Raw genomic sequence first — 27,484 nt, forward strand, 5'->3', positions numbered from 1 at the left:
TTTCTGGAAACATTTCTCCCTTTACTCTTCAAGATTTCCTAGTTATGAGCATTTCTTCATATGAACTCTAGAATCAACGCATCTAGGTGGAAAAAAACACCAACACTTTGTGGTATTCTTTTTGGGATCGTGTTAAATTTATACAAGTTAGAATGATAGGAAATGTTTATGATGTTAATACTACAATTTCCATTTGTTCAGGTCTAGTTTTGTGTTTCCCTGGATTGTTTTATTCTCCTTATAAAGGTTTTGGGACTCTAAGTTTAAACCTAGGGTTTTTTTTTTTTCCTGATATACTTTTTTTCTTAATTGAAGCATAATTACTATACAATATTGTGTTGGTTTCTGCCACACATCAACGTGAATCAGCCACAGGTATACATATGCCCCTTCCCTCTTGAACCTCCCTTCCACCCCTCTAAAACCTAGAGTTTTAAAAATTTTTGCTATTGTAAATGGACTCTTCATTATAAATGCTAACTGGTGCTTGTATGCATGTGTATCTATGATTTGTTACCTTGGTGTGGGGTAGTGTTTTCTATGATTCAAAATCCAGAAGTCATAACAGATTCATAAATGCAACTACCCCAGAATAAGTTTTGCATGGTAAAGACACCATAAGTAAAGTCAAAGAAAAATGATAAACTGAAAGGAAATATTTGCAACTCACATCACAAAGGGCTCCTATAAGCCAATAAGGAAAAAAACACCCACTCACCAGAAAGCAGGGGATGGCGAACCAAAAAGGTAAATAAATAGTTCTATGAAAAGATGGTCAACCTCACTTTTAAGTTAATAAAAATTAATAAGAATGAGGATACTCTTTACTGATATAGAAAGTTCTTCCGGGATATAGTGTTAAGTGGGAAAATAGCTGGGTGCAGTATAGTATTGGGTTGGCCAAAAAAATTTATTTGGGTTTTTCTGTAATAGCTTATGGAAAACCTGAACGACCTTTTTGGCCAACCCATATAGCCTATGTTACCATTTATATATAAAGCACTAAAATAAGAATCTGTATTTGGAGAAACAAAGTATATTTAAACTAATAAAAGTGGTCACTTGTACAGGGCTGAGTGGATAGGCAATGGGGTGGGCAGGGATGGTGAGCAGAGTTTTCACTGTATACCTTTTTAGTTTTTTATTTTTGAAGCATGTAACTGTTACCTATTCAAAAATTTTAATAACAAATTAACTCCCTTGGTAAATTTAAAAACTTAAGACATTTTGGCTCACATATTTCACTTCTCATTTTTGCTTATTTAACTCACAGAAACAGGAGACACCTTTAGGATACAGGGCTTCCCTGATAGCTCAAGCAGTAAAGAATCTGCCTGCCAATGCAGGAGACACAGGAGACCTGGGTTCGATCCCCGGGTTGGGAAAATCCCCTGGAGAAGGAAATGGCTACCCACTCCAGTATTCTTGCCTGGAGAATCCCATGGATAGACAAGTCTGGCAGGCTACAGTCCATAGAGTTGCAAACAATTGAACACAGAGACAAAAATTTTGAGTTCCTCAGAGACATACCCAGACAAAATGTGTAAATCAATGTAAAACTTCAGGTCTCCGTTTTCTTTTATTTTTTAAAGTAATTTCTGTTCTTTACAATGTGTGATCACATGCACACAGGCACACACGTGCGCCTGCACTCACACACATACACATATACACGATTTGAGATGGACAGAGAAACAAGGATAACTTTCAAACACAGACTTCCCTGGTGGCTCAGATGGTAAAGTGTCTGCCTACAATGCGGGAGACCTGGGTTCAATTCCTGGGTTGGGAAGATCCCCTAGAGAAGGGAAATGGCAACCCACTCCAGTATTCTTGCCTGGGAAATCCCATGGACAGAGGAGCCTGGCAGGCTACAGTCCATGAGGAAGCAAAGAGTCGGACACGACTGAGCGACTTCACTTCAAACACAAGGGTAATTTTTTTTTTTTTTTTTTACAAAGTTCAAAATAGATTACATTTATGTGCTTTTCAGTCATTACACAATGTACAGACATGATCCATTTAATGATTTATGCTCCCCAAATGGTTAAACAATGAAGATTTTCTATGAAAGAGTATACATAAAAGCTTTGACTTTAGAAGCAAAGTACTGTTTCTTGCAAAAACCAACATCAGGCATATATCTTGTGTTTATCCTTGAGAATACTACAGTAGCAGTGCATAAATTCATTCTGTAAAAAGATCTGGAACATGATTTTCAAGAGACTGAATGCATTGTGCTCTCAGATAAAAATCCTAAGTCAAAAGATCAATTACTACAACACTAACAGTTAAAACTGCATATATATGTTAGAGATCAGAAGAGGCTATAAAGAAATGTAAATAGTTGTGCTTCAGGGGACTTTTTTGGTAAAGTTGTTTCAATAATAAATACAAACTTATAAATACAACTTAAAAAATATCTCAGTGACTGGTATAAAATAGACAGATATCAAGGATTTTTTATGTTGATACTTGGCTTAGAGTTTAAAGGTGAAAAATCATCTCCACATAAACCACCTGGCATTGGTAGCCCCAATCTGGGCTAGTACCTTACAGTCAGGCAGAGGGCTATGGAGAAAAGACAAGTGATTTTCCTCCCATTACCATAAAGCATTATCCAGAGGTAAAGCTAGGGTGTACCAAGTAACTAAACAAATGTCTACTTTCCTTTGGAATTCTTAGACCAAATAGAATGGTCACCCTACTTCTTGGTGGCTGGACCACAACCTATTCCGCAGTTCATCAAATGAATTAAATATGTCTTCTGCGAGAGACTAAGCATGATCCCTCAGTACTTTATTCTTTTTATTACTCTCTACATATTGACTGTAAAACGTATTTTAGAAACACCATGGCAACTGTTTATAATGGTAGAGGACAAGGCATAGTTTACATAGGAACATTGATGTTCGTACCTAGGAAGTAAATGTACTTTTACTTTTAGGCTGGTCAGTTTGCTCTTTTAGGCCTTTAGCTTTGAAGGACACATGACTGCAACAATCAAAGTGAATTAGAAAAAGGATGAGGAAATAACAAATGTCTTAATTAAGTCTTTTGCATGGGTGGCTTAGATGTAAAAAGAATTTCTTCAAATAATTTCCTAAGTGTCACTCAGAAGCCTCCTTGCTATCTGTAACATAATGTGCTGGAGTCCTTGGAATAAAATTATAGAGTAATTTAAAATATATATTATATATTTGAAATGATTGTAAATCATTCAATACTTTGTAGCATGTTAATGGGGTGAAATAGAGATAAAAGGCAGTCCACATTCATATTTTCAAGATAAATGTACTTCAGAAGTCAACTGAACTCCTTGTTCATGTTCTAAATATAGCCATTGTGATAAGACCTGAAAGAAAAAATTGGAGCACAGTTAAAGATATGCATTTTACAAAATCTTTACAGCACAAAGCCAGGCACTCTACCAAGAACTCAAAATAAATTTGAATTTTGATACTATACAGATACTATAGTGGAAGATATCCAATATATAGTAATTGGCAGTCATTGGATAGATTTAAATAAATCACTAATGTCTGGCCATAGCTAATTTTTTAACCATTAAATATATCTCTCACATTTTCCAGTCACATCAGCTATAATAATAGCAGACATGGCAGTTTAAAGTGTCAGTAAACACAGCCAACTTTATCAACAAAAACAATGTAAGCCTATTTGTATTCCAGTGTCCTAGAGCCACAAAGAGACAAAAGCATATATTTCTGCTTAGCTTGTTTCTTTGGAAGAGACTCCATACATAAGAATTTTAATAATATAAGAATATACTCGGTCCTAAATGGTTCTTAAAAAGTGAGTGATAAAGTACAGAGAAGGAAAATAATCGCATAGGACTTGGGGCAAAGATGCCCCAAAAGGTTAAGCTGGAGTAAGCCTAAAAGATGAACAGGAAAGACAGAAAACAGTAAGATGGGCTGGCATTTCAGGTGAGTGAATGGCAAGAACAAGGGCATAGAGGTAGGACTGGGGCTCCAGATGAGCTTTGGGAGGTCAATAAATAACCTAATGGGCTCTAACCAAGGATTTACATAGGGAAGCAGCTAGACAATATTAACTCAGAGAGGACTCGGAGCATGGAGTCTTCAGTGTCAAACTATGGAGTTATACTTCATTCTATGGATTATGGGGAATCATTGAAGGTTGTTGAGCAGAGTGGTGGTGGTGAAACCAACCCAGAATTGAAATCAACCTGACAGTAATGTGATGGGTGATTTTGGTTGAGGGGGAAATAACGGGGATAAAAGGGGGAGGAACAGGAAGAGAAGGGACACAGATAGAAGTCAGGGAGACAACTCAGGAGACAATTTTGAAGCTTTGAAAAAAAAGTGAGCACACCAAGGAACTGAAAAGAGTTGGCATCTCAAAAGAGGTGAGAGGAGACAATGAGGAAAGAGTCATGCATCACGAGAATCCTAATCTTTGACACATGGTAGGTATTGAATAAATGTTTGTTCATTTGAACTAATTAACTATAAGATTTCAAGCCAGGATGACTGAAAGAAATGATTCAATAGCAGACAAGGGAACTAGTTTAAAGAGAAAGGATCACAATATTAAACAAGGCTGCCTTGTTCATCTTTATCACTGTATGTGCTTTGTGTATTTCCCTAAGGTCAATTCCTAGAAGTGGAAATGCTGTATAATGGAGTGTATGCAGTTTATATTTTATACATGTTTTGCATGCATGCTAAGTCACTTCAGTTGTATCTGATTTTTTGTGACCCCATGGACTGTAGCCCGCCAGACTCCGCTGTCCATGGGATTTCCCAGGCAAGAATACTGGAGTGGGTGACTATTTCCTTCTCCAGGGGATTTTCCAGACCCAGGGACGAACCTGTCTCTTGTGTCTCCTGCATCGGCAGGCGGGTTCTTTACCACTAGCGCCACCTGGGAATCCCATACAGTTGTAAATCAGCAAAAGGACAATAATGGAATAAATGTAGTATTTGGTACTAGATAAATAAGTTTGAAAGAACCAAATGTAAGCCAACAATTAAATCTTAAAATACATTTTACCTCAACATGCTTCTGAAGCAATATTTTTTTGTTTTTCTTAAAAAAAAAAAAAAATCAAGCCACCACCATCACCCCATATACACATAAACCACCACTACCACCTCCAGGCCATAAAAATTGCCTACATAGGGAGGGGCAACATAGGGGTAGAGGACTAGGAAGTACAAACTGTTGGGTATGAGGCTCAAGGATGTACTGTATAACACAGGGACTGTAGTCAATATTTGTAATAACTGTAAGTGGAAAGTAATCTTTAAAATTGTGTTAAAATTTTTAAAAATTAAAAAGAATCAATTATAATCAATAGATCTTAGGTGAGCCATTTAAAGATTCTGGGCCTTGATTTATGTTAGGAATGCTTGCTTTAGGTTTAATATTAGTGTTTCTATAACTTTCATGTTTCTACAATGTATACTTTAAGTGTTTAGGATACAATTTAGTCCAGAATAGATTTTTTTAAAGAAATAATGGGATAAATAAAGGAATAATGTATTCTTCTTTTCAAGAAAAAAAACTGCCTATGCTATGCCCTGGTGGCTCAGAGGTTAGAGCGTCTGCCTGCAATGCGGGAGACCCGGGTTCGATCCCTGGGTCGGGAAGATCCCCTGGAGAAGGAAATGGCAACCCACTCCAGTATTCTTGCCTGGAGAATCCCATGGAGGGAGGAGCCTGGTGGGCTACAGTCCATGGGGTCACAAAGAGTTGGACACGACTGAGTCAAACTAGTACTAGTAGTATGCTATGCCCCAATGCATCTTTAAAACACTTACCTAAGATATAAGCAGCCACTAATTTTTGATTCACACTTAAGTGGAGGTAGAGAGGCACCAGTGATTCCACATCCCCCAGCGTGGGAAGCATCAGAGCTGTAATACACACCACTGCCAGGAAGACAGTCAGTAAACTAGGTCCTGAGGAGACAGTTCTGTTTTCTGTAAAAAGACAAGAACCCCTGAGATTTCTTCTAAAAACAACTTAGATAAAAGTTCATTCATATAGACTGGCCACCACTCACCAGGATTCTGGTTTTGTCTAACTTCTCTGATACTTTCTCCATCATTCCCATCCCATGGGCCCTTATCTGTTGGACTTATCTGGAAGCCCATTACAGGATGGAATGTTCTAGTGGCCATCATCCTTTCCCCACCACCCCATTGGAATTTGTAGAAAGTGTTTGAGCATGTATCACCTGTGTATGTTTATAAATTATAGGCATAAGTACTGTACTATTATATTTAATATGAAATATGCAAATAGAACTTTAATAGAATGGGCTAAAAACAGATAGAAATTGAAGTTCTAGCATTGTCTTCGCATACCCCTCATGCACCACTTGTGTGTACTCCGCCTTGGAGCCCACTGCAGTAGGGCTACCCTACCTTCTGGGAGTATCTTTGGTAGACCTTGAGACAGGTTTGGTCCTAATAACTGCAGCATCCTGCTACCATTTTGGAAAATGTTAAGGCACCAGAAAAGGTTCAACTTGAATGTTATTAAAACTGCCTATGAAAATTCTTGCCCTCCACTCTACCTGCATTTATAGTACAGAAGAAAACAGCAGAGACAATATCCGGCAAATAGTCTGCTAAATGAAATAACTGAGTCACAAAAGGACAAATACTACACGATTCCATTTGTATGAGAAATCTCAAATAGACAAACTCATAGAATCAGAGTAGAATGTTGGCTGCCAGGGGCCAGGTTGCTAACCAATGAGCATAAAAATCTCAGTTATGCAAGATGAGTAAGTTCTAGAGATCTGCTGTACAGCATTGTACCTACAGTCCACGATACTATATTGTACACAAAAAGTAGTTAAAACAGTAAATATCATATTGTGTTCTTACTATAATAATATAAAATTTAAAAACATTTATTATCAGGTCTGCCCTTCTATAGATCTGGCTGTACAGAACTATATAGTATTCATACCCATATTTTTAAGAAACCCACCAGCATTTTCTGTCTTACAGCTTTTCCCACTACCCTTCCTTTCATTAAAAGAAATAGCCAACAGCAACACAATCTTTGTGTTTTATTAATGAAAAACACTGTTCATTTTATTATTAGATGCAGCTTTTCTAAATTATTAATACCTTAGCTGTTGTGTGAAGCTTAATTGAGCCTCATGAAAGCCAGATAGCTGAAAACAAATTCAAAGTTTACAGTGATTATTGCTTGAGACGAAACAATAGCATAAATGCCTAAAAACAAGTCTGTCTTTTGCTAATGAATACAGTACTTTTTGTACTTGTTGCAAAGGTAAGTTTTCAAGGCAAATATTTCTGACAACTACACTGCTCAATGCAAACCCACAGTTTTATTCCCCTTGAAAGATAATTTCAAGAAATTTTTACCGTTTAGAGAAATTTCAAAAACATTCACATAAATGCTTGACATTTTTCAAAGTGGAGAGTTTTTCTGATACTACAGGGTTGTAAAAATTTTACAGATACAGAAAAAAATAAGGGTTCTTCTGTAATCCCATCTTCTTAGAGATAACACTGTTAATAGCTTGGTATATAGATCCTTGCAGATTTTATAAATGCCCATATAAACATGTAAAATGATTTTTTACTTAAATGAGACCATATTATACATACTGTTCTTAACTTTTTACTCTCACTTGGAAAAATATTTGAATCTCTTTTTATGTCAATATAGGACCATCTACCATTCTATTGTGTTGTTGTTTAGTCACTAAGTTGTGTCCAATTCCCATGGACTGCAGCCCGCCAGGCTCCTCTGTCCATGGGACTTCCCAGGCAAGAATACTGGAGTGGGTTGCCATTTCCTTCTCCAGGGGATCTTCCCCACACTGAGCCACCAGGGAAGCCCATTCTATTAAATCCTTGTAAATGTCTGCATGACATTCCATCTTTTGAATATTTGTAATTTAATCAATCCCCAATTTATAGACTTTTAGGTCATTTTCAATTCTTTATTATTATAATCAGTAATAAAGAAAGTAGTTTTCTTAAGCCAAAGAGCACTAGCTCAAACCTGGCATCAGACATAGCAGTTTTTTAGTAATATAATTAAGATAAACCCGCTAAGATTCAGATGAATCCTTTTAAAACACCTTTTTAATGACATGGGCTTTGGTATTTTGTGAAAGTATGTTTTGTGGATTTCTCTTCAACTTCTGTTAAATGAAATATATATATATATATATACACACACACACATACATATAATTATATTTATGCTCATAGACAAGGTCTAGAAAGTAACACGGAACACATAAAGGCAGATTTGTTAAGTGTGTGGGATTATAGGTATTGTTTCCTTCCTTTAATTTGTTACTAAGATGTCTTTTATACAATACATAAACTTGAGAAGAATTTCTCATTTTTACTGCCTTTCACTACATTTTAAGATCCAAATATCTTGAGATATAGCCTCTAACCATTTTTCCAGCAAAACTCAAAGAGAGAACCTCACAATATTGTTGTGCCTATAACATACTTAATAAACATTTTCTACAGCTAAAGACATACAAAAATAATGACTCCCATAGAACAATCGCAATTTCTTTCAACATTTTGATTCAGAGAAACATAATGAAAAACGTAGAATTCCATATACTAGAAACCACACATAATTTACTATTAATTTAATAAACAAGAGAAGCTAAAAATATCACTCTGTGCGCCTAGATTGACTAAGTTACTGTTACACTCTATTACTTTACTCAATTTCCCGCCATATTATTAGAAGCATTGGGGTAACTACCCACAAATGGGACTTGCTGGCCAAGACTGTGGGGAGTGAGGAGCTCTACTGTGGGATTGCCCTTGCTCTACAAAGGAGCAGGAGACTTGGAAACTTTTTAAGATAAAGAACAGCAATCTACCAGACTACCAGGTGAGAAGTCCAGCCTTTCTACTGAGGCCCATGTACATATTTCCTGTATAACTAATCTGTGCCGGGCCCTGTGCTAGATGCCAAGGACATAATGATGAACCAGACAAATAAGGTGCCTGCCTTCTTGAGCTTCCTGACAAGGATGGCTTAGAGAGGTGTTTTCCCCCCCAAAACAGAGACTACCATGTACTATGCCAATATCTCCGATTCTATTCATCTACTTACTCCAATTTTACATTAGAACAATTCTCTAATGTACCTGAGATACAAAGGTTTGTTATAAACATAAAATAAGAAGAAAATGTTCAGTTAATACACATTTGTATTTTAGGATGATTTTCAATTTAATTCTAACAAATTTAAAAATAAAAGAAAAAAATATATGTAAAACACTAAACCCTCTTGGGCATCACACCAGTCTGTTAAACACAAAAGTGATCTCCAATGACCACTTTAAATTACAAAATTAACACCCAAAACCAAACACTCAGATGGCCTTTCTTCTTCTATAAGAAGGCATTTTAAAAGAGGAATCCTGCATTTCACATCTATTTATAAGTCAACTTCACAGTACTGATTGGACATCAAAGTGTCCATTTGACGTCATCAAATGTCATCAAAGTGACACTTGACAGAGATTCTCTTTCAGCTTCAAAACACGAAAAACTAGTTCTGTCAGTTAATAACAGTTGCTGAGAAGAAAACAATCTACTAACTACTACCTAATTCCTAGTCTTGGTATCACCAGTGAACCTGGGCACTCCCTGCATGGAATGAGAAGACACTTGCCTCCAGCGAATGCCTGTCTTGTCAAAATAAACATTCTAAGATGAACAAACTGATAGGGATTTAAGAATTAATGTAATGACAAGTAGATGGTTTTTATTCCTTTATATATAGTGTTGCGATTTCAAGAACAGGTGCTATCATATTTATATATCATGATCAAAAAGTCACCATGCTTTTCTATGGAAAGTTTTCTCTTCCTCCCTTTATAATAGGGTTGATGGGAGATAAAAAGAAGATCAAAGGATGGGGGAATGATGTCCAAAGAGTTGAATATGAGGATACTGTCGATGTTGAAAGAATATATCGTAACACTCCTGAATATCTAAGCTGGAAGGAAATGAGGAATGGAGAGGGATTCAATTAACAGCCCACAGGGGAAGGGGATATTATAATCTACTTAGTTTAATTAACTTCAACTTTAATGAGTTTTTTTTTCCAAAATAATATGAAAAGTACACTTGGCCTACTGCCAAGCACAATTTCTCTCCTTCTTCGAATTAATTCAATGAGAAAGGATATAGGAAAGTCACAGAAGCAAAAGTACAGAATTGCCAAATTGTGCTAGCATTGTAAAGTACAGTGCCTGCAGTCTCAGGTTTTATAGACTGAAAAGCTCTGGCAATGACTGCCCCTGCCTTACAGCCCTGTCTCAGTTCAGTTCAGTTCAGTCGCTCAGTCGTGTCCAACTCTTCACGACCCCATGAATCGCAGCACGCCAGGCCTCCCTGTCCATCACAAACTCCCAGAGTTCACTCAGACTCACATCCATCGAGTCAGTGATGCCATCCGGCCATCTCATCCTCTGTCGTCCCCTTCTCCTCCTGCCCCCAGTCCCTCCCAGCATCAGAGTCTTTTCCAATGAGTCAGCTCTTCGCTTGAGGTGGCCAAAGTACTGGAGTTTCAGCTTTAGCAGCCCTGTCTAGTGGAGTTATTTTCTCCCCTAAAAGGCCAGCTTGAGGTCTCTTGTTCAATTCTAGGTACCTGATCTCTACATTCACTTTTGAAGTAGTCAACTAGGTTTAGAGTGGCAGGTTATTGTTCTAGTAATTATTCTTTGCTCCCTGATTCATTTAAAGTAAGAAACATGTAAGACCTCAAAAGGACTTTAAAAACAACCTGAAGTAAAACAAAACAAAACAAAAAGCCAACACAACGCAAAGTACCTGGTTGAAACGACTGCTCAAAAAATAAACTTTCAGTTAAATGTTCTTTTATTCTTTTTTCCTCCTCTTCCTTTTGTTGTTCTTTTGCGGACGGGAGAAGAGTAGCCACAACCTCTTTCCTTCCTAAAGCCTTCCTCTGGCTTTGTTCAGAAACTTGGAGACGGAATTTGTCTATTACGCCATAGTGACAGGATCGGACATCTCTATGACGAATTACACTGAAACATTAAAAAAGAACAAATGCAGTTTAGGTTTCAAACAGAATTCAGCAAGAGATTTCATACATATTTACTGAGTGTTACCAAATACTCAAATACAGAAACTTGTTGATGATGTTTTTTTTTTTAAAAAAAAATCACAGTATAACCCCAAAAGAAATGGGTAATTCTTAAATATTTGATGAATAAGAGTCTAAAATAAAAGGATAGGTAAAGGAAATTCCTTTTCACAATGACATTTTTTCCTGGATATCTCTGTGTAGCAATATTCACTAAAGAGGATATATATGAAATTGTTTCTTCCCCACAGAAGTCTCAAAAATTCCTATTGCCACTTATTTATTGTTCAAATAACAAAATAACAAACCTCACCCTAGACTTCAATTAAAATTGAAGTCCATGCACAAAGGCAAAAATAAGCAATCGAATAAGTAGGTAATCCAGTAAGACCATGCAACAGAAGGCTAACAATACATTTCTGTATTTCTCTGAAAAGAGTATAGAGCAGTATAATTTTTTATGCAAGTTATCTTCAGTGCCATTCATTTTTACTTTATAAGAATAAAAAGAGAACACAAAACAATTAGGTCAAAGGTAACACATTTATGGGGCGAGATACTATATTTCTTTGGAATAGTCCTTATCATGTACACAATGAAAATCAAAGAAATATGCAAAAAAAAAATCATCAAAGATACATCATTTTATGGCTCTGAGATGATGAAAATATATGCCAGAGAAAAAACTTCTGCTTCTCATTCTTATGGAAGATTTAAAGCAATACAGTTTACTTGGTAGCTTAAATTAAGGGCTGGTCATTAGATCCATCTGGTCACCTCTAGTTTTAAAGTGGAAGTTAAATATGAACAGCTTGAACAAACAATCATTTATCTGACACTTTAAGACCAAATTATCTGGAAGAGCTCAGCTAACATTTTCCAGATGAGTAGTTATACACTTGTTTCCTGTTTGTATAGACTAACTTTCAGTTTTATTACTGAATCATTTCAGATGAATTTATATTACTATTTTTCCCAGAGTGTAGCATTATTAGTCCCTCAATTGTCACTATAATAGCAAGATGTTCCAAAGAAGACTAAATTCCCTATTATAGCTAGAGAAATGTACAGGATTAAGTTAGAACTTTAATTCCATAAATCTCTCTGCTATGACTAAACGCACAACCACGAGGAAATGTTCATGGAAATATTAACACACACCTTGGCTCCAACATAATGAATTATTATGTGGCCAACCTGTTTAGAATTTCTTAGAAACTTCTTAAAAAGAATGTTGGCAGACAAACTCTCAGCAAAAATCCAAAATGTAATGAGTGCCAAGGTGGAGCAGCTTTAAGAAAAGATCTTTTGCAAGTTAAACACATAAATATCAACACACTGAAAATATGTTACCAGGAAGTGATTTTGACTTACATATCCATACAACACTGAGGCTTTACTGCACCGGCAGCGTCAACGACAACATACTTATTTGGAGTAGTACACAAAACTGAAAGAAAAAGTCACAATGGCCATTAGTGATTTTTAAAAAATTAATTTCTACAAGTCAAAAATTAGTAGGGAGTAGTTCAATCCATACAATAGACCTAGGAGACTCACCTTTGAACTTCAAGGCAAACTCATAGGGATTATAGAGTGTCAACACTTGCTTATGTGTTGACTGGTCATCTGCATAAAATATTAGCTCTGTGGGAAACACAAAGACAGGAAGATTTCCTTCCACTAACTCTGGCTGTCTTTTTTGTTGATGCATTGGCACTAAATCCCCCTCGCTGAGGCGTCGGTTTTTACAGTCTCAAATCTACTTGGGGTTTTTCTTAAAAATCAGTTAAAAACTCCAAAGCATTTTGGCAATCTGGAAAGAGAAGAGAGAAAGCAAGCTGAGTGATAACTGTTTTTCATGAGCTAGCTGTGACTAGCATGGTTAGCATACATTAAAACAGTCCCCAAATCATTTAAACATGCCTTTGACTTTTCCTCTTGGTTTACTTATACAGGTTCTACTAAACTCTGCAAAGAAACTTACACATGCTCCTTTCACATTTGGGATATCAACCTATAAGTTACTTACAAACTTGAATACAGGAATAAAGAAGGCTTCCTATTTAATCACCCTTGAAGAGGTGCGACCAAAGGGTTGTCAGTATTTTAAAACCTCAGATTAAAAAAAAAAAAGAATACATTTTGTTACAACATATTTTATGTGAGCCAATCAGAATTCTTAAAGAAGAAAAAAAAATAAAGTAAGCTTCCATGATTTACAGGGGAAAAACACAAGACTCACTTTTTTAATACTCATTATTCAGTCGCTAAGTCATGTTCGACTCTTGGTGACCCCATGAACTACAACATGCAAGGCTTCCCTTCACTATCTCCTGGAGTTTGCTCAAATTCATGTCCATTGAGTCAGTGATGCCATCCAACCATCTCATTCTCTGTCACCTACTTCTCCTCCTGCCCTCAATCTTTCCCAGAATCAGGGTCTTTTCCAGTGAGTCAGCTCTTCGAATCAGGTGGCCAAAACATTGGTGCTTCATCATCAGTCCTTCCAATGAATATTCAGGGTTGATTTCCTTTAGGATTGACTGGTTTGATCTCCTTGCTGTCCAAGCGACTCTCAAAAGTCTTCTCCAGCACCACAATTTGAAAGCATCAATTCTTCAGCACTCAGCCTTCTTTATGGGCCAACTCTCACATCCATACAAGACTACTGGAAAAACCATAGCTTTGACTATATGAACATTTGTCAGCAAAGTGATTTCTCTGCCTTTTAATACATTGTCTAGGTTTTTCAGTTTTTCTTCCAATGAGCAAGCTCTTTTAATTTCGTGGCTGGAGTCACTGTCTGCAGTGATTTTAGAGCCCAAGAATATAAAATCTGCCACTGCTTCCACTTTTTCCCCATTTATTTGCCATGAAGTGATGGGACCAGATGCCATGATCTTAATTTTTTGAATGTTGAGTTTTAAGCCAGCTTTTTCACTCTCCTCTTTCACCTTCATCAAGAGGCTTTAGTTCCTCTTCCCTTTCTGCCATAAGGGTGGTGTCATCTGCATATCTGAGGCTGCTGATCTTTCTCCTGGCAATCTTGATTCCAGCTTGTGCTTCTTCCAGCCCAGCGTTTCTCGTGATGTACTCTGCATATACGTTAAATAAGCAGGGTGACAATATACAGCCTTGCCGTACTCCTTTCCCAATTTTGAACCAGTCTATTGTTCCATGTCTGGTTCTAACTGTTTCTTCTTGTGCATACAGGTTTCTCAGGAGACAGGTAAGGTGGTCTGGTATTCCCATCTCTTTAAGAATTTCCCACAGTTTATTGTGATCCACACAAAGGCTTTAGCATAGTCAATAAAGCAGAAGTATTTCTGGAATTCTCTTTGTTTTTTTCTGTGATCCAACAGATGGCAATTTGATCTCTGGTTCCTCTACCTTTTCTAAATCCAGTTTGTACACCTGGAAGTTCTCAGTTCACGTACTGGAGAACAGTAATACCAAAGAAGTTCTCGCATTATTGCGGATGTTCTAGGCCCCATATTAGATTTCCCAACCTGGGGATCCAGCAAAGGGACTGGAAATCCCCAGGGAATCTGACTTTGGAGGTCAGTGGGACTTGGGGAAACAGAGACTCTTGGAGGGCACAAACAAACCTTGTGCACACCAGGATGCAGGGGAAAGGAGCACTGACCCCACAAGAGACTGAGCCAGACATGTCTGTGAGTGTTTGAAAGTCTCCTGCAGAGGAGTGGGTTGGCAGTGGCCTATCGCAGGGACAGGGGCGCTGGCAGCAGCAGTCCTGGGAGGCACGTGTTGGCATAAGTCCTTTTGGAGGTCGCCTCTAGCCCTACCACAGAGCCTGTAGACTCCAGAACTGGGCCTCCCCAGGTTAAACAACTAATAGGGAGGGAGCACAGCCCCACCTATCAGCAGACAATTGGATTAAAGATTTTTTGAGCATTGGCTCTGCCCACCAAAGCAAGACCCAGTTTTCCCCATAGCTAGCTAGTCCCTCCCATCAGGAAGCTTCCACAAGCCTCTCATCCTCATCTATCAGAGGGCAGACAAAGGAGTCAAGAACTACAATCCCACAGCCTCCAGAGCAAAAACCACAATCACAGAAAGCTAACCAAAATGATCACATGGATCACAGCCTTGTGTAACTCAATGAAGCTATGAGCCATGCTGTGCAGGGCCACCCAAGAAGGACAGGTCATGGTATAGAGTTCTGACAAAATGTGGTCCACTGGAGAAGAGAATGGCAAGCCACTCCAGTATTCTTGCCTCAAGAACCCCATGAACAACATGAAAAGGCAAAAAAAAAAAAAAAATCATCATTACAACAATGCTTTAGTTAGTGCCTCTGGCAGCATGGGTGGGACAGTTCTCTTAATCATTTTTCTATTGAAACCCACAAACAGAAATGTCTTGAAAAGAAGCCAAATATCCAAACTTGCTGAGTTTTCTATGAAAATTCAAGTCAGTAAGCAAGCCTTGGCATGCAAGTGGCACCATGCCTCCTCCTACACAAGTACACAAGCTTTGTGAGAGCTATTTTCTTCCAACTTCAGAGACCTTTTTGGATTCCTTCTGGGGCTCTTGAATATGTTCCAGAAAGTTGTAGCTGGCAGAAGTCTGCCTGTCTGATAAGTAATGTTTCTGCATTTATTTCCTAATCTAATTTTGATCAACAACATTCTTATTTAGTTAGCACCCCAAATATGGCTTTGTAAAATAAAATGTGAAAGCAAAAATATACAATCACAGAAAATGTCTGAGTTTGTAGACCACAGCTTTAGAATAGGCCACAAACCATTTAATCCTTTGCACTCAAGTTCTCATACACTCAAAGAGAAATATTAACAAATGATTACATTGTTTGATTTCTACCAGCTATCAGGGCTGTGATTCTGACTGGGGCTTTGTCCACTTTTATCAAATAGGATACTGTATAATCATGTATGCAAATTTTTATTCTTTTTTCCCAGCTGAACATTGTTGTTGTTCAGTCGCTAACTCATGTCTGACTCTTTGTGACCCCATGGGCTGTCCTTCAACATCTCCCAGAGCTTGCTCAAACTCATGTCCATTGGTTGGTGATCCCATGCAACCATCTCATCCTCTGTCGCCCGTGTCTCCTCCTGCCCACAATCTTTTAGGTGAGGAACTATGTCAAGAGCTGCACAGAAATACAAAAATGAATAATGCACTGGCCTTGCTCTCCAGAGACTAGTCTAACTGAAGAGACAAAACAAATATTTAAGCTGCTGCTGCTGCGGCTGCTAAGTCGCTTCAGTCGTGTCCGACTCTGTGTGACCCCAGAGACAGCAGCCCACCAGGCTCCCCCGTCCCTGGGATTCTCCAGGCAAGAACACTGGAGTGGGTTGCCATTTCCCTCTCCAATGCATGAAAGTGAAAAGTGAAAGTGAAGTCGCTCAGTCGTGTCTGACTCTTAGCGACCCCATGGACTGCAGCCTACCGGGCTCCTTCGTCCATGGGATTTTCCAGGCAAGAGTACTGGAGTGGGGTGCCATTGCCTTCTCCGAATATTTAAGCTACTTTTATTATAATGCATACTGCTGTATATAAAGTGCTAGGGAGTTAGAAGACTGCCTGGATAATTCTACCTGGAAGAGAGGCCAGGAGATAATATTTGGGGTGGCCCTTAAAGAAAAGAAAGGCTTCTGTGTTGGGGGGAGTGAGCAGGGAGGGCATTCATTCCTGGGGATCAGCATAAGCAAAGACACAAGAATGTGAAAGGAAGAAGCTTGGTAAGGTCAGCATCCACAGGCTGCCCCAGAGCCCACTTTCTATTTGTACACTTACGGCATGCCTATAGCTCATATGTGTTAGGTTGTTGTTACTGTTTTGACTAAGCCCAAAGCACTCGACATTTTTATTAATAATAATATTTTACATCTGTTTAATTTACAACAGATTACAAACTTCTTATTAATTATATATACCAAATGAATTGATATATGTAAAGCCTTTAGCACTTGCTATAGGCAAGGTGCTACTCTAAGTATTCGTTGCTATTACTAAATTAGGAAAAGACCAGACAGACAAAAAAATGCCAGAAGGCCTCTCTTTGTCCAGTATTCTTTCCACTATACCAAACTAACTGTCCATTTCAATAAAAGAAAACTAAAGTTATTCTGAAGGGCATCTGATAAAATTATTTTACTTCTGAGTTTTTATTTGCCATGAATTTCATTTCTTTGTTAAGAGCTAGACACATTTCTATTTGGATAATGTACTCCTGGAAGTTTGGGATACTTTTTTGAATAGAAAATGATAAGCTCTACAATTACTTTCTTAATAAGCTTAGCTATCAGGAATAGAACAACCAAATTTGGCATCACTAAATAATATTCAACATTTTACTCTAAAATTCAAGGTGAGAATTTAGCTTATGATAAAAGGTAGCATCTCTAATTTGTGGAACATAGTTCAGTCAAATGTTGATAAAATCAGGTATCCAGAAAAAAAGTTGATTTTATGCCTCACTCCTTATAAAATTCCAAAATTTAATTGTAATAAATCCCAAATGGAACGAAGCTTTAAATGTATTTTTAAAAACATAAAAGCACTAGAAACCATGGGAAATCTGTTTTTTATATAATCTTAGGCTCTCTAACAACCAGAAACCAAAAAAATAATAAATTCAACTATACAAAAATTTTTAAAGTTCTGCATGGCAAATAAATTTTATAAGTAAAGCTGAAAGAACATTTTCAATTCATATCACAGGCAGTGTGTAATTCCCCTACTATATATAGAGGACTCATAAATCATTAAAAAAAGATAATGCAATATAAAAATGAGCAAACACTGTAATATTTTGTAGAAAAGGACATACAAATTGTTTTTAAAGTTACAAAAGTATGTGTAACTTCACTCACAAGAGAAATACAAACTAAATCTATACCGAAATACATGTTTTTACCTGTCAAATTGGCAAAAATAAAAATGTTTGACAGTACATGGTGGGAGCAATCAGGCATGTTCTTACATTGCTTCCAAGGATATAAATATAAATTGGCACATCCACTATACCTGCTAAAATGAAATGTATATAACCCTCAGATCTAGAGATTCTACTTCTAGGAATGTGTTGGGCATAAATATTCCCAAATATTCCCCTTGTGTGAAATCCTGTATGAGAAAGGTTTGAGGGATTTTTTTTTTTTTTGGAGGGGGGTTGCTTTTTTTTTTTCTTGCAGCACTGAGTATTAATAAAATAATTTATGTGAGGCACATAGAATGAAGCTTGGCATGCAAGAAGGGCTAGATGTTGCAACAGCAAAAGATTGGAAACAGCCCAAATGGTCATTAATAAGAGATTCATTAAATTAAGTATGATAAAGTCATTTGCTGGGATACCAGCTATCTATCAAGAAGAAAGGGGAAGCGCTTTGGCAGCGTGCAATGCAAACTGTAGGGTATGCTACTTTTGGTGTGGAAAAGGGAGATAAAAGACTATGTAAACCTATTTTCTTGGATATGGGGGAAATATCTTTGGAAGGACAGCCAGGGCTGCCCCTGGAAGGACAGACTGAATGGCTGAGGACAGGGGTGAGAGGGAGTTTTCTCTGAACACTGTTTTATATCTTTTGAATTCTGAACCACATGAAGACCTAATTTAAAAGTAAAAAAAAAAAAAAAGGTTGAATCAAGCAATAACTCTACTAGAGGCTAATTTGAGAAAGGTGCCAGTTTTGAAACATAAGGAATTTAGAAACCATGTGTGAAAAATCTGTTAACTGCTCTTTCCAATTTATGGTCTTTTAATAACATTGAAAACCTTAACCTATGTGTTAAATAGAATGATTTTAATTATTTAAGATAAGTTAATATGCAACAGAAACTCAATACAATGAGAAAAAGTAAGATTTATTGAAGATGACTTGCAAACCTAGGAAAATGTAAAACTTTGTCACAAAGGAATATGAGGCAGTTTGTAAATCTGACTGAGAAGTTAAAATTAAACACACAGAACAAGTGCTAAACTCTTGTTTCTAACCTCAAGAAGTTAGTTGGCACAGGTCAGAGTAGATTATTAGCTTTAAATGATGGCTTAGTAGAAATTCTTATTTTTGAATTTTGAAGCTTTCTCTTTATGAGTTAAATATTTTCCCATGTATCGTGAATAGGCTGGCTGTCCCCTGGTCACCATTTTCAGCAGTTTACTATTTCTTTTCAGATTTCTGTTGCCATTTTTCACTTATCTTGGCTAAGATATAAATCGCCTCCCAAACTCCAACCAGTGGAGATTAGGGAGGAATTAGCACCAGGTCACCAGTGCAATATTATAGACTCTGCCAACAAACACGATGGAGTGTGACACCTGCCTTTAATTAATGGTTTTCCGGAGACTAACACTTTCTTTTTGCTCTAGTCAACATTGCAAAATGATAAAATGCAAAAATTCTGGGGACAGATTATACATTAAGCTGGTAAAACCTCACAGCAAATCAGTTAATAAGGTTGCTTTCTGAAAGTCAAGTACACACAGAGTCAAAGAATGTCAGCTCCTAATCCTTCTCATTTTACCAATAAGAAAAGCAGGCCCAGAGTGGTTAAGGGTCTTACCCAAGGTTGCACAGGATATTGGTGGCAGAACTCTGGTCTTCAGACTCACACTTCCTTATACAATGATCATCTCCTCTGTGTCTCAGTTCAAAAATCCTGCTTCCCTGATGCTGATGGCCATTCATGCCCTCATCTCTAGAAAATTCCCCTGCTTTTCCATAAAAGAAGAATTCTCAAAGGATGACCCAAAATTCAAGTCTTGATGCATGTGTTTCCTTTTCGGTTTTATCAAGGAAAAAAACACAGACAATTTCACTCACTAAGTTGCACATACTTTCTTTTCCTGATTGTGAAAGCAGAGCTATGGCTGTTAGTAACCCAAGTTTGAGCTTCCTTTGTGGCTCAGATGGTAAAGAATCTGCTTGTAATGTGGGAGACCTGGGTTCAATCTCTGGGTTGGGAAGATCCCCTGGAAGAGGCCATGGCAACCCACTCCAGTATTCTTGCCTGGAGAATTCCCATGGACAGAGAAGCCTGGTGAGCTACAGTCCATGGGGTCTAAGTCGGACATGATTGAGCGACTAAGCACAGCACAGCACAACCAAACTTTACTTTATTCTTCCTCTCTGGATGCCAAAATTTTATGCATTCTTCGAAGCCTACTTCAAATGTCCCCTCTTTGTTGACTTCATCTACTGCTCTAATCTACAAGGATCTCAGTAATTTTATTACATTATTTTTTAATATACTTATTGCATAGAGTGAATAATTTAACATTTGTTTTATGTGGAGTAATTATGACTCCAGATTTCAGGCATAACGCTATATTGTTTTTCTCTGGGGTTGTGTTTGTTTTGTTTTGCTGTTTTGTTTTTTGCATCTGAAGACTAGACATCAATGTTAGGCATTAGAAGATACTGAACTCAGCAGTTAACCTACAGGTGTCCACTAATAACTGGCTCCTCCATCAGCTCCCTTTCCCCATAGCTGAACACCCTTTATCCGCAAAAGACAGGCAACTGATCCCAATTAGAGGAACAGTAAATCTATGGTGGCTACCTGCCATGGGCTGGGGTAAGAGGAGAACCGAGAGCATCAGCACTCCCAGCTGCCTCCCCCCCCCCCTCCCTCCCACTTCCCTCTCCTCACCATCCCTGCCTCCTTCCCCCTTGCCCAACTAGGCCAGCAGGGTTTAGAAATCTGAGGCTCTGATATACCCCCGACATTACAGAAAGACAACACCACTCAGAGCTCCTGGTACCGGAAACTGCCTCATCCTTTTCCTCTGTACCCAAAGCACAGAAATGCAAACATGAATGAAATTTGAAAGAAAACCTTATGTGTGCACACCACCTTGTGACCAGTTTGCAAACTACTCTCCCTCTAAAAAAAAAAAGAAAAAAAAGAGAGAGCGAGCCTCAACACACTGAAATCGGCACCTATACTTTCTACCCGCACTTCTGGGAGGAGACCAATACTCCAAAGTGTGACCATTTGCTATCCTTCTCACTTAGGATGGACCAGAGGAAGGGGAAGAAAAGGCTCTGAGATACACAGGGACATTTGCCCTCCCCACCCCCTGCCCTTTTTGTGGGGGGATAGGAGGCTGCAAGAAAAATGAAAAAAGTAATTCTTGGGGATTCTTGTATCAAACTGGTTCAAAGTGTGAAACAGTTAGGCATGATTCGAAGTACAGCCTGCCCCAGACACTAGTGAGCCATCTGCGTGGCTACAGTGCACCAGCTACTTCCTACCTGTCCCTGGCTCTTGTGTTTACTGATTAGGGGACCCAGCTCCACCTTCAGGCCAGTCCCCTTTTATCTGGGCATAGGGGCTATCTCTTTCTTCCATACATGGTGCAGTCTCTGCCAATGGCCAACTACATAGTATATAGTGAACAGCAATATGTTCTTTTGCTTTACTCTCACTGGTATCAAAACCTCTCTTTCCTTCCCATTTCATAAAGTCAGCTTTCCTCATCTCTGAGCTTCTAGTATTATCTGTTAGGCTTTTTAATGGCTGGTCTGTTCCTAAAATTGACTCTTTCACAAGCAATATTCTAATGTTCATGCTATATTAGATGGTTCACTGCCCAATATTAGGCAATTTTGTTTTTATACACTTTCTAGTTTTTTTGTATAATTTGATATCTTACAAGATTGACTGCTATAAATGATATGTATTGCTAGGCTATTACATATTTAAGATGTAAAAGTTAAGTAGTGTACGTTTTAAGGTTTAAAAGAAATAAGGATGGGGAATTCCCTGGTGGTCCAGTGATTAGGCCTCTGGGCAGGGGGCATGGGTTTGATCCTGTCAGGGAACTAAGATCCTGCATGCTGTGTGGCATGGCCAATAAATAAATAAATAAAAGAAATAAGGATGCCCTCCAATAATGTCTTTTTAAAAACATTTCTTTCTAACTAGTTATTTGCAACCTTTGTTTTACAAAATCCAAATATGTCTTCAGTTATTTCCAGATGTATGTACAATTCTCAAAGTCCATATTAATTAACTATATGAAATACATATGTTGCTATGAAGAGCACTCTCAGAAGTTTGAGGATCACAAATTATTTCAACAAACATTTACTGAGCACTTATTATATACCAGGCACTGTGCTAAGGAATATGGAGAAAAGATGAAATCATGGTCTCAGCCCTCCAAAAACTCAGTCTAGTACGAAAAATGGATATACATAGTAATTAGGATAAGATGTGAGAAGAGTTAAAATGCTGATAGATACAAAATGCTCTGGGATCATAAAGAAAGTGACAGTCTGCCTTAAATAGGGGTTTGCAGTAGGAGTGGAGGGAGATGGGGGTGAATTCCAAGGAAGAGTATTTGTGGAGGCATGAAAGGGACTCTTAAAATGAGCTTTAGCATTAACTATGGTTAAAAAATAGCATGTGTGGGGGAGCAGCAAAAGAGAAGGCTGGAAAGGTAAGCTGGAGGCAGATGGTGAAAATCTTCTAAGCCAAGTTTGAGAGGTTTAGACTTGATTCTGGATGCCAGCGTTTCTCAAAATGTGGTACCAGACCAGCAGCTTCACCTGGGAACTTGCTAGAAATGCAAATACTTGGGTCCCACCTTAGACCTATTGAATCAGAAATTCTGGGGTCGGGGCCCAGCTCTCTGGTTTTAATAAGCCCTCCAAATGATTCTGATGCACACAATGCTTTGAGAACCACTGCTGCAGGCCAAGGGAAACTTGGAAGGATTCAGAACAGGGAACTGACTGGATATGATCAGAAGTAGGAGACCGGTTGCCACTCACCACTCAAGCACCGGGCCTGACTCCAAAGTAGCTACCACAAACAAAAATATTAAATGAATGTGGCATGGAGAAGTGAGGGGCTACACTAAGGCAGGAGTAATGGAGAAGAAACAGATTGTAGAGATGTTTTTCAGGTAGCTCAAGTTGAATCAGGTGACTAGGATATATCCATACAAGTGTGACCAAAATGGTTTTTATATAAAAAGCAAGCTATAATCTTGTCGACTGTATCAATTACTGAGTGTTTTAAGAAGTGAGCCACACAGACTAGAAAAAAGGGGAGGTCAAGAGCAATTTCTATGTGTTCCCACAGGGTCAAGAGCAAAGGGTGCCCTGGCATGTACATGAATTTTCTGATCTGCTTGGCAGTTCTACATCTCCCTTGAAGTTAATAAACTGGTATTAATATTAACATAGAAATCTTTTGTGAGTTTGGTTAGTATGAATCAATCCCTGAGACTGACTGATAGTTTCTGAATGTGCTGGCAAAATGCAATTTTGAAAACCTGGTACTTGTCCTGATGATCTAGTCAAGGTACTGCCAAGGGGAAAACCTGCTATAGCCTTTTTATGCCAATTTCATCACTGATCACATAGCCCATTTAATTCAGGTAGAAGCTGGAATGAGTGAAAGAATCAGACTTTGTACTATGCCCTGAAGGTCAAGAAAGTCAGGTGGAACTGTTATTTCTAATTTTGGAGGCAGGATTTAGCTGAAGCAATCTTCAATTTCCTGACAGAGAGGAGGGAGAGAAAGGTACAGGTCAACCTACATGGTTAACTTACCTAATGACCTAATGAGAATTTTGCAGAATGCGATTCCTATTTCTATTAGGACTCTAGGTACTTCTTGTTACATACTGTATGTTCCTTTCAGTTGATACCAACATCTTGGCTTATTTAACCAGCTTATTTTATCCAAGAATAGTGCCCAATCAAAAACTGCACTATTTTGTGGAATTTGAGAGCTATAAGGGGCTCTGGAGATTAAAACAAAACTTTCACATTACAGATGAAGAAATGGAGGGCCTCAAAGAGTAAATCACTTAATCCATTTATTGTAGGGCAAGGTTCTCCAGAATGCTACAAAGTAGCAAAACAAGATTCAGAACACTAATAATCTGTTTCAGACAAGATTTAAAATTTCTCTTTCATTTTAAACTTTTTAAAATCAGAAAAAAGAATGAATTACTTTATTGAGCTATTAGAGACATGGGAAGCTTTTCTTGCAGTTTCTTGTTTTCTGCTTTTCAGAAATTGGAGTTAAATGTAAAAGATCCATGAGAAAAAAAATCGAAAGCAAAAAATTTAGGAAGAAAATGTGCAAGAATAAGTTAAGGGGAGAAACATGCATTATGTTATAAGCTATTTGTTCTGTTTTCTATCTTTGCCTATAACATGGTAATTTTGTACTGAATACTGTCCATTACATTTAAATATATTTTATAAATAAAAGGAATTCAAAAATTTCAAAGATCCTGGTATGTGAGTAAATGTCTTATTCTGAGAGTTCTAGAAATGCTTCAGAAACTACCTTAATCTTGAATCCTGTTTGGATAAGAAGACGTGAACAACTTGAAAGGAACATTTGGCCCTGTTTCCTGTTTTCCAAACTTCCCACTGCTTTATAAGCAAATATATGTGTAATCTTAAAGCTGGTGTCCATCCCCTATTCAATATCCTGTATATGGTATTTTCTCCGCAGAGATTTCCCAGCATTTAGAGGAAACAAGTGGACAAGAATTTCATCATCAAGAATATATTATTCCCGTGTGTGCCCTGCCTGAAGAAGTAGATTTTCCCCTTCTGTCTGGAATTCACATTAACACAATGCATTCTGAAAGTACACTACTATTTAGGCAAGATCCAAAGGACCCAATTTTTCAGGTTTCTGTCCTCTTTAGCGCCCTCAAAGATAAAAAAAAAAAAAATCCGGACTTTTTCCCACCAAGTTAGGTCTCCTCGATTCTACTGGGACAGAAATGCTACTTCAGTCCAGAGAGGAGAGATGTCAGCTACTTTATCCGGGGGGGACACCACAGAGCATTGACGAAGGGTTGGAAGACTGAGCAGGGAGATCAAACGGTCCATCTTAGGACTTCAGCTCCACCAGGTTGGGGCCCTGCCTTTCCAGCCCTCGTCCCCACACCGGCCGGCTCCATGTGAAACCGGTCATGTGAGCCTGTTTACAGCAGAGCAGCTGGTGCAACCATCAGGATCCGTGCGGAGGTCCAGGAAAGGAAAAGATACAGGCCACGTACCCCTTACCAACTCCCCCCCCCCCATTATTGATATTTCAAGAAGGCGTTTCCTGTCACTCCCAGCCTCTCCGCCCCACTTTCATCGCCCTCCAGCGATCCCGGGACTCCTCGCTCCAGCCCAGCCGATTTCCTTCCAATTGCTCGCCGCGGGGACGGGCTGGGCTGGGAGGAAGGGCGAGGACGATGACAGCCTGAAGGTGTCGACCTCCCTCCCCTAGCCCTCTTCAAAACATCCGCTAAAGAGTTGTCCCTGGAGTCTCATCCCCGGGGCAACCGAACTCTGTCTGGCAGGCACCGGGAGGATCCCGAGCCAGCTGCCTCCGCCCGGGCAAAAGCGAAACACACACGAGCCGGCCCGACCCTGGGGCGGAGATCCGCGATCGGCGAGGCAATTGACAGTCAGAGATGGGGCAGCAAGGACTCCATCTGCCTTCCCCCCAGCTCCCACCCGCGTCCCGGCGCCGCGGAGCCCGGCTGTCAGTCACAGAGCCAAGCTCCGGGTTTGGGTACGGCTCATTCTTTCCGCCGGGTCTCTCGGCAACGTAACTTCCACGTCTTCCCGAAGTCGGAGAAAGTGGGTGACGGGACGGTGGGGGACTCTCACCTCGGCAACACCGGCTCCTCGGAAAGCAGCTGCGATTGCTCCCTCCGGTCCTTTGTCAGCATCTCTAAGCTGCACTGCCTGCTGGGATACCGGAGGACTCAAATACCACCTCTCTCCGCCCTCGAGGATGAGCTGCAGTTGCAGGGTGGGTGGGAAGAAGGAGAAGAGGTGGGGCCGGGGGCGGGGCCGGATCCAGGGGCAGGGCTTCCTTGCTTGCCACCTGGTCTCTGGGTTTCTCCTGGCTCTCTCTGACCTGCCCCTCCTCTCTTTCCTGCTGCCCCTTGAGGAGAATGTGAACTCTTACAGAAGACAGTCTCTCGTTGCACTTGTTAGGCAGTGATCCTTGACTTATTCCCCTACACACACACACTCACACACACACTGAGGACAGAAGCTAATTAATTCTACCTCTGAGACATCTTATTAACCACCTCTTTCTCCAAGCCATCCTCAGTGCTACAGGCTCTGTTTCGGCCCCATGATTTTTTGCTTGAACCATTGCAGTAGCCTTCTGATTAGACTCTCTCCTTCCACTCTTGTCTTTGTCTAAACCACCTCCCAGACAGCAACCAGAGGGATTTAAGATGTATATGCAACATATTACTCTTCTGCTTAAAACCTTTCAATGTCTCAACAGTATCTACAACCCCTTAGCATTTTATATGAGGTCCTCTGCAATCCTTTTCTGATAACTCAATACTTGAGCCCATCAACTGCCATTCCTGGAAGATAGTAGGGCCTGGGACAACTCAACCAGCACTGGCTGCCCCCAATACTCCCCCTTGAGAGGCCACACTGTCAGTAATGCTCATAGGCCCCTTTTGTTATTGTTCAGTTGCTAAGTCATGTCCAACCCTTTGCGATCCCATGGACTGCTGCACTCCAAGCTTCCCTGTCCTTTACTATCGCCTGGGGTTTGTTCAACCTCATGTTCACTGAGTCAGTGATGCATCAAACCATCTCTCCTTGGAGTATCATTAAAGAGAGAATTTTCAAAATTAAATTTTAATGATGTCCATTAAGGAGAATAAGGTACAGCCACTCTGGGTCCCCTCCCTACAAGTATAAGGCCCAAAGGATTTCTCCCAATTGTCCTATCCAAGCAATGGGCTGCCAGTAGATTTCCCTTGGGCTCAGGCTTCGGATGCCTTTGCTCCAAGATTCCCACAGTTATAATGCCCTTCTGTCTTTGCAGTACCTATCTATCTTTCAACACCCAGTGAAAATGTCACTTCCTCCAGTAAACCCTCCAGGATTGGCCATGATCACAATTAACTCTTGCCCCACCACCATATAATGTTACTTATTCTGCTTTGGAATTCTTCCTGACTTAGGTAATCACTGGTCATGTATATGTCTTCCTTTCTCTCCTGCCTAGACTAAGAATTTCTCAAACCCACCCATAGCTGGCAGCAGAATGCCTGATCCAGAAGAGACATGATACAACTGGATGAAATCCTTCAACTTCACTGCATCTGAAGCCCTAGGTAGGCCTAGAAAGGATCCCAGGCAAAACCTCATATAACCGCCATCCTCCCTTTACTAGGACATCTCCATCTTGACTGGATCACGTGCCATTTTGCAAGCACAAACTGGTTAGGCAGCAGAGCATTGCAAAAGGACCAAAGCTTATACTTCCCTTGCAGGTCAGACTGGTTTGTGGTACAATATATAGTTGTGGAAAATGTAACTGGTATAGTTCACATGACAAT

The 27,484-nt window shown here is 39.2% G+C and overlaps 1 protein-coding gene across 1 annotated transcript; it reads right to left on the reverse strand.

The window, feature by feature from the left end:
* Nucleotides 1-1,560: 1,560 nt before the first annotated feature.
* MOSPD1 (motile sperm domain containing 1) lies at nt 1,561-25,921 on the reverse strand. The gene is made up of 6 exons (XM_019956207.2): nt 25,773-25,921; nt 12,697-12,952; nt 12,511-12,586; nt 10,860-11,077; nt 5,811-5,972; nt 1,561-3,355 (listed from the first exon to the last, which is right to left on the reverse strand). Exons 2-6 carry the CDS (start codon nt 12,848-12,850, stop codon nt 3,324-3,326), a joined length of 642 nt encoding a protein of 213 aa, XP_019811766.2. The 5' UTR covers nt 12,851-12,952; nt 25,773-25,921; the 3' UTR covers nt 1,561-3,323.
* Nucleotides 25,922-27,484: the final 1,563 nt, after the last annotated feature.

Source organism: Bos indicus, chromosome X (assembly GCF_029378745.1).
Source record: "Bos indicus isolate NIAB-ARS_2022 breed Sahiwal x Tharparkar chromosome X, NIAB-ARS_B.indTharparkar_mat_pri_1.0, whole genome shotgun sequence".
NCBI lineage: Eukaryota > Metazoa > Chordata > Mammalia > Artiodactyla > Bovidae > Bos > Bos indicus.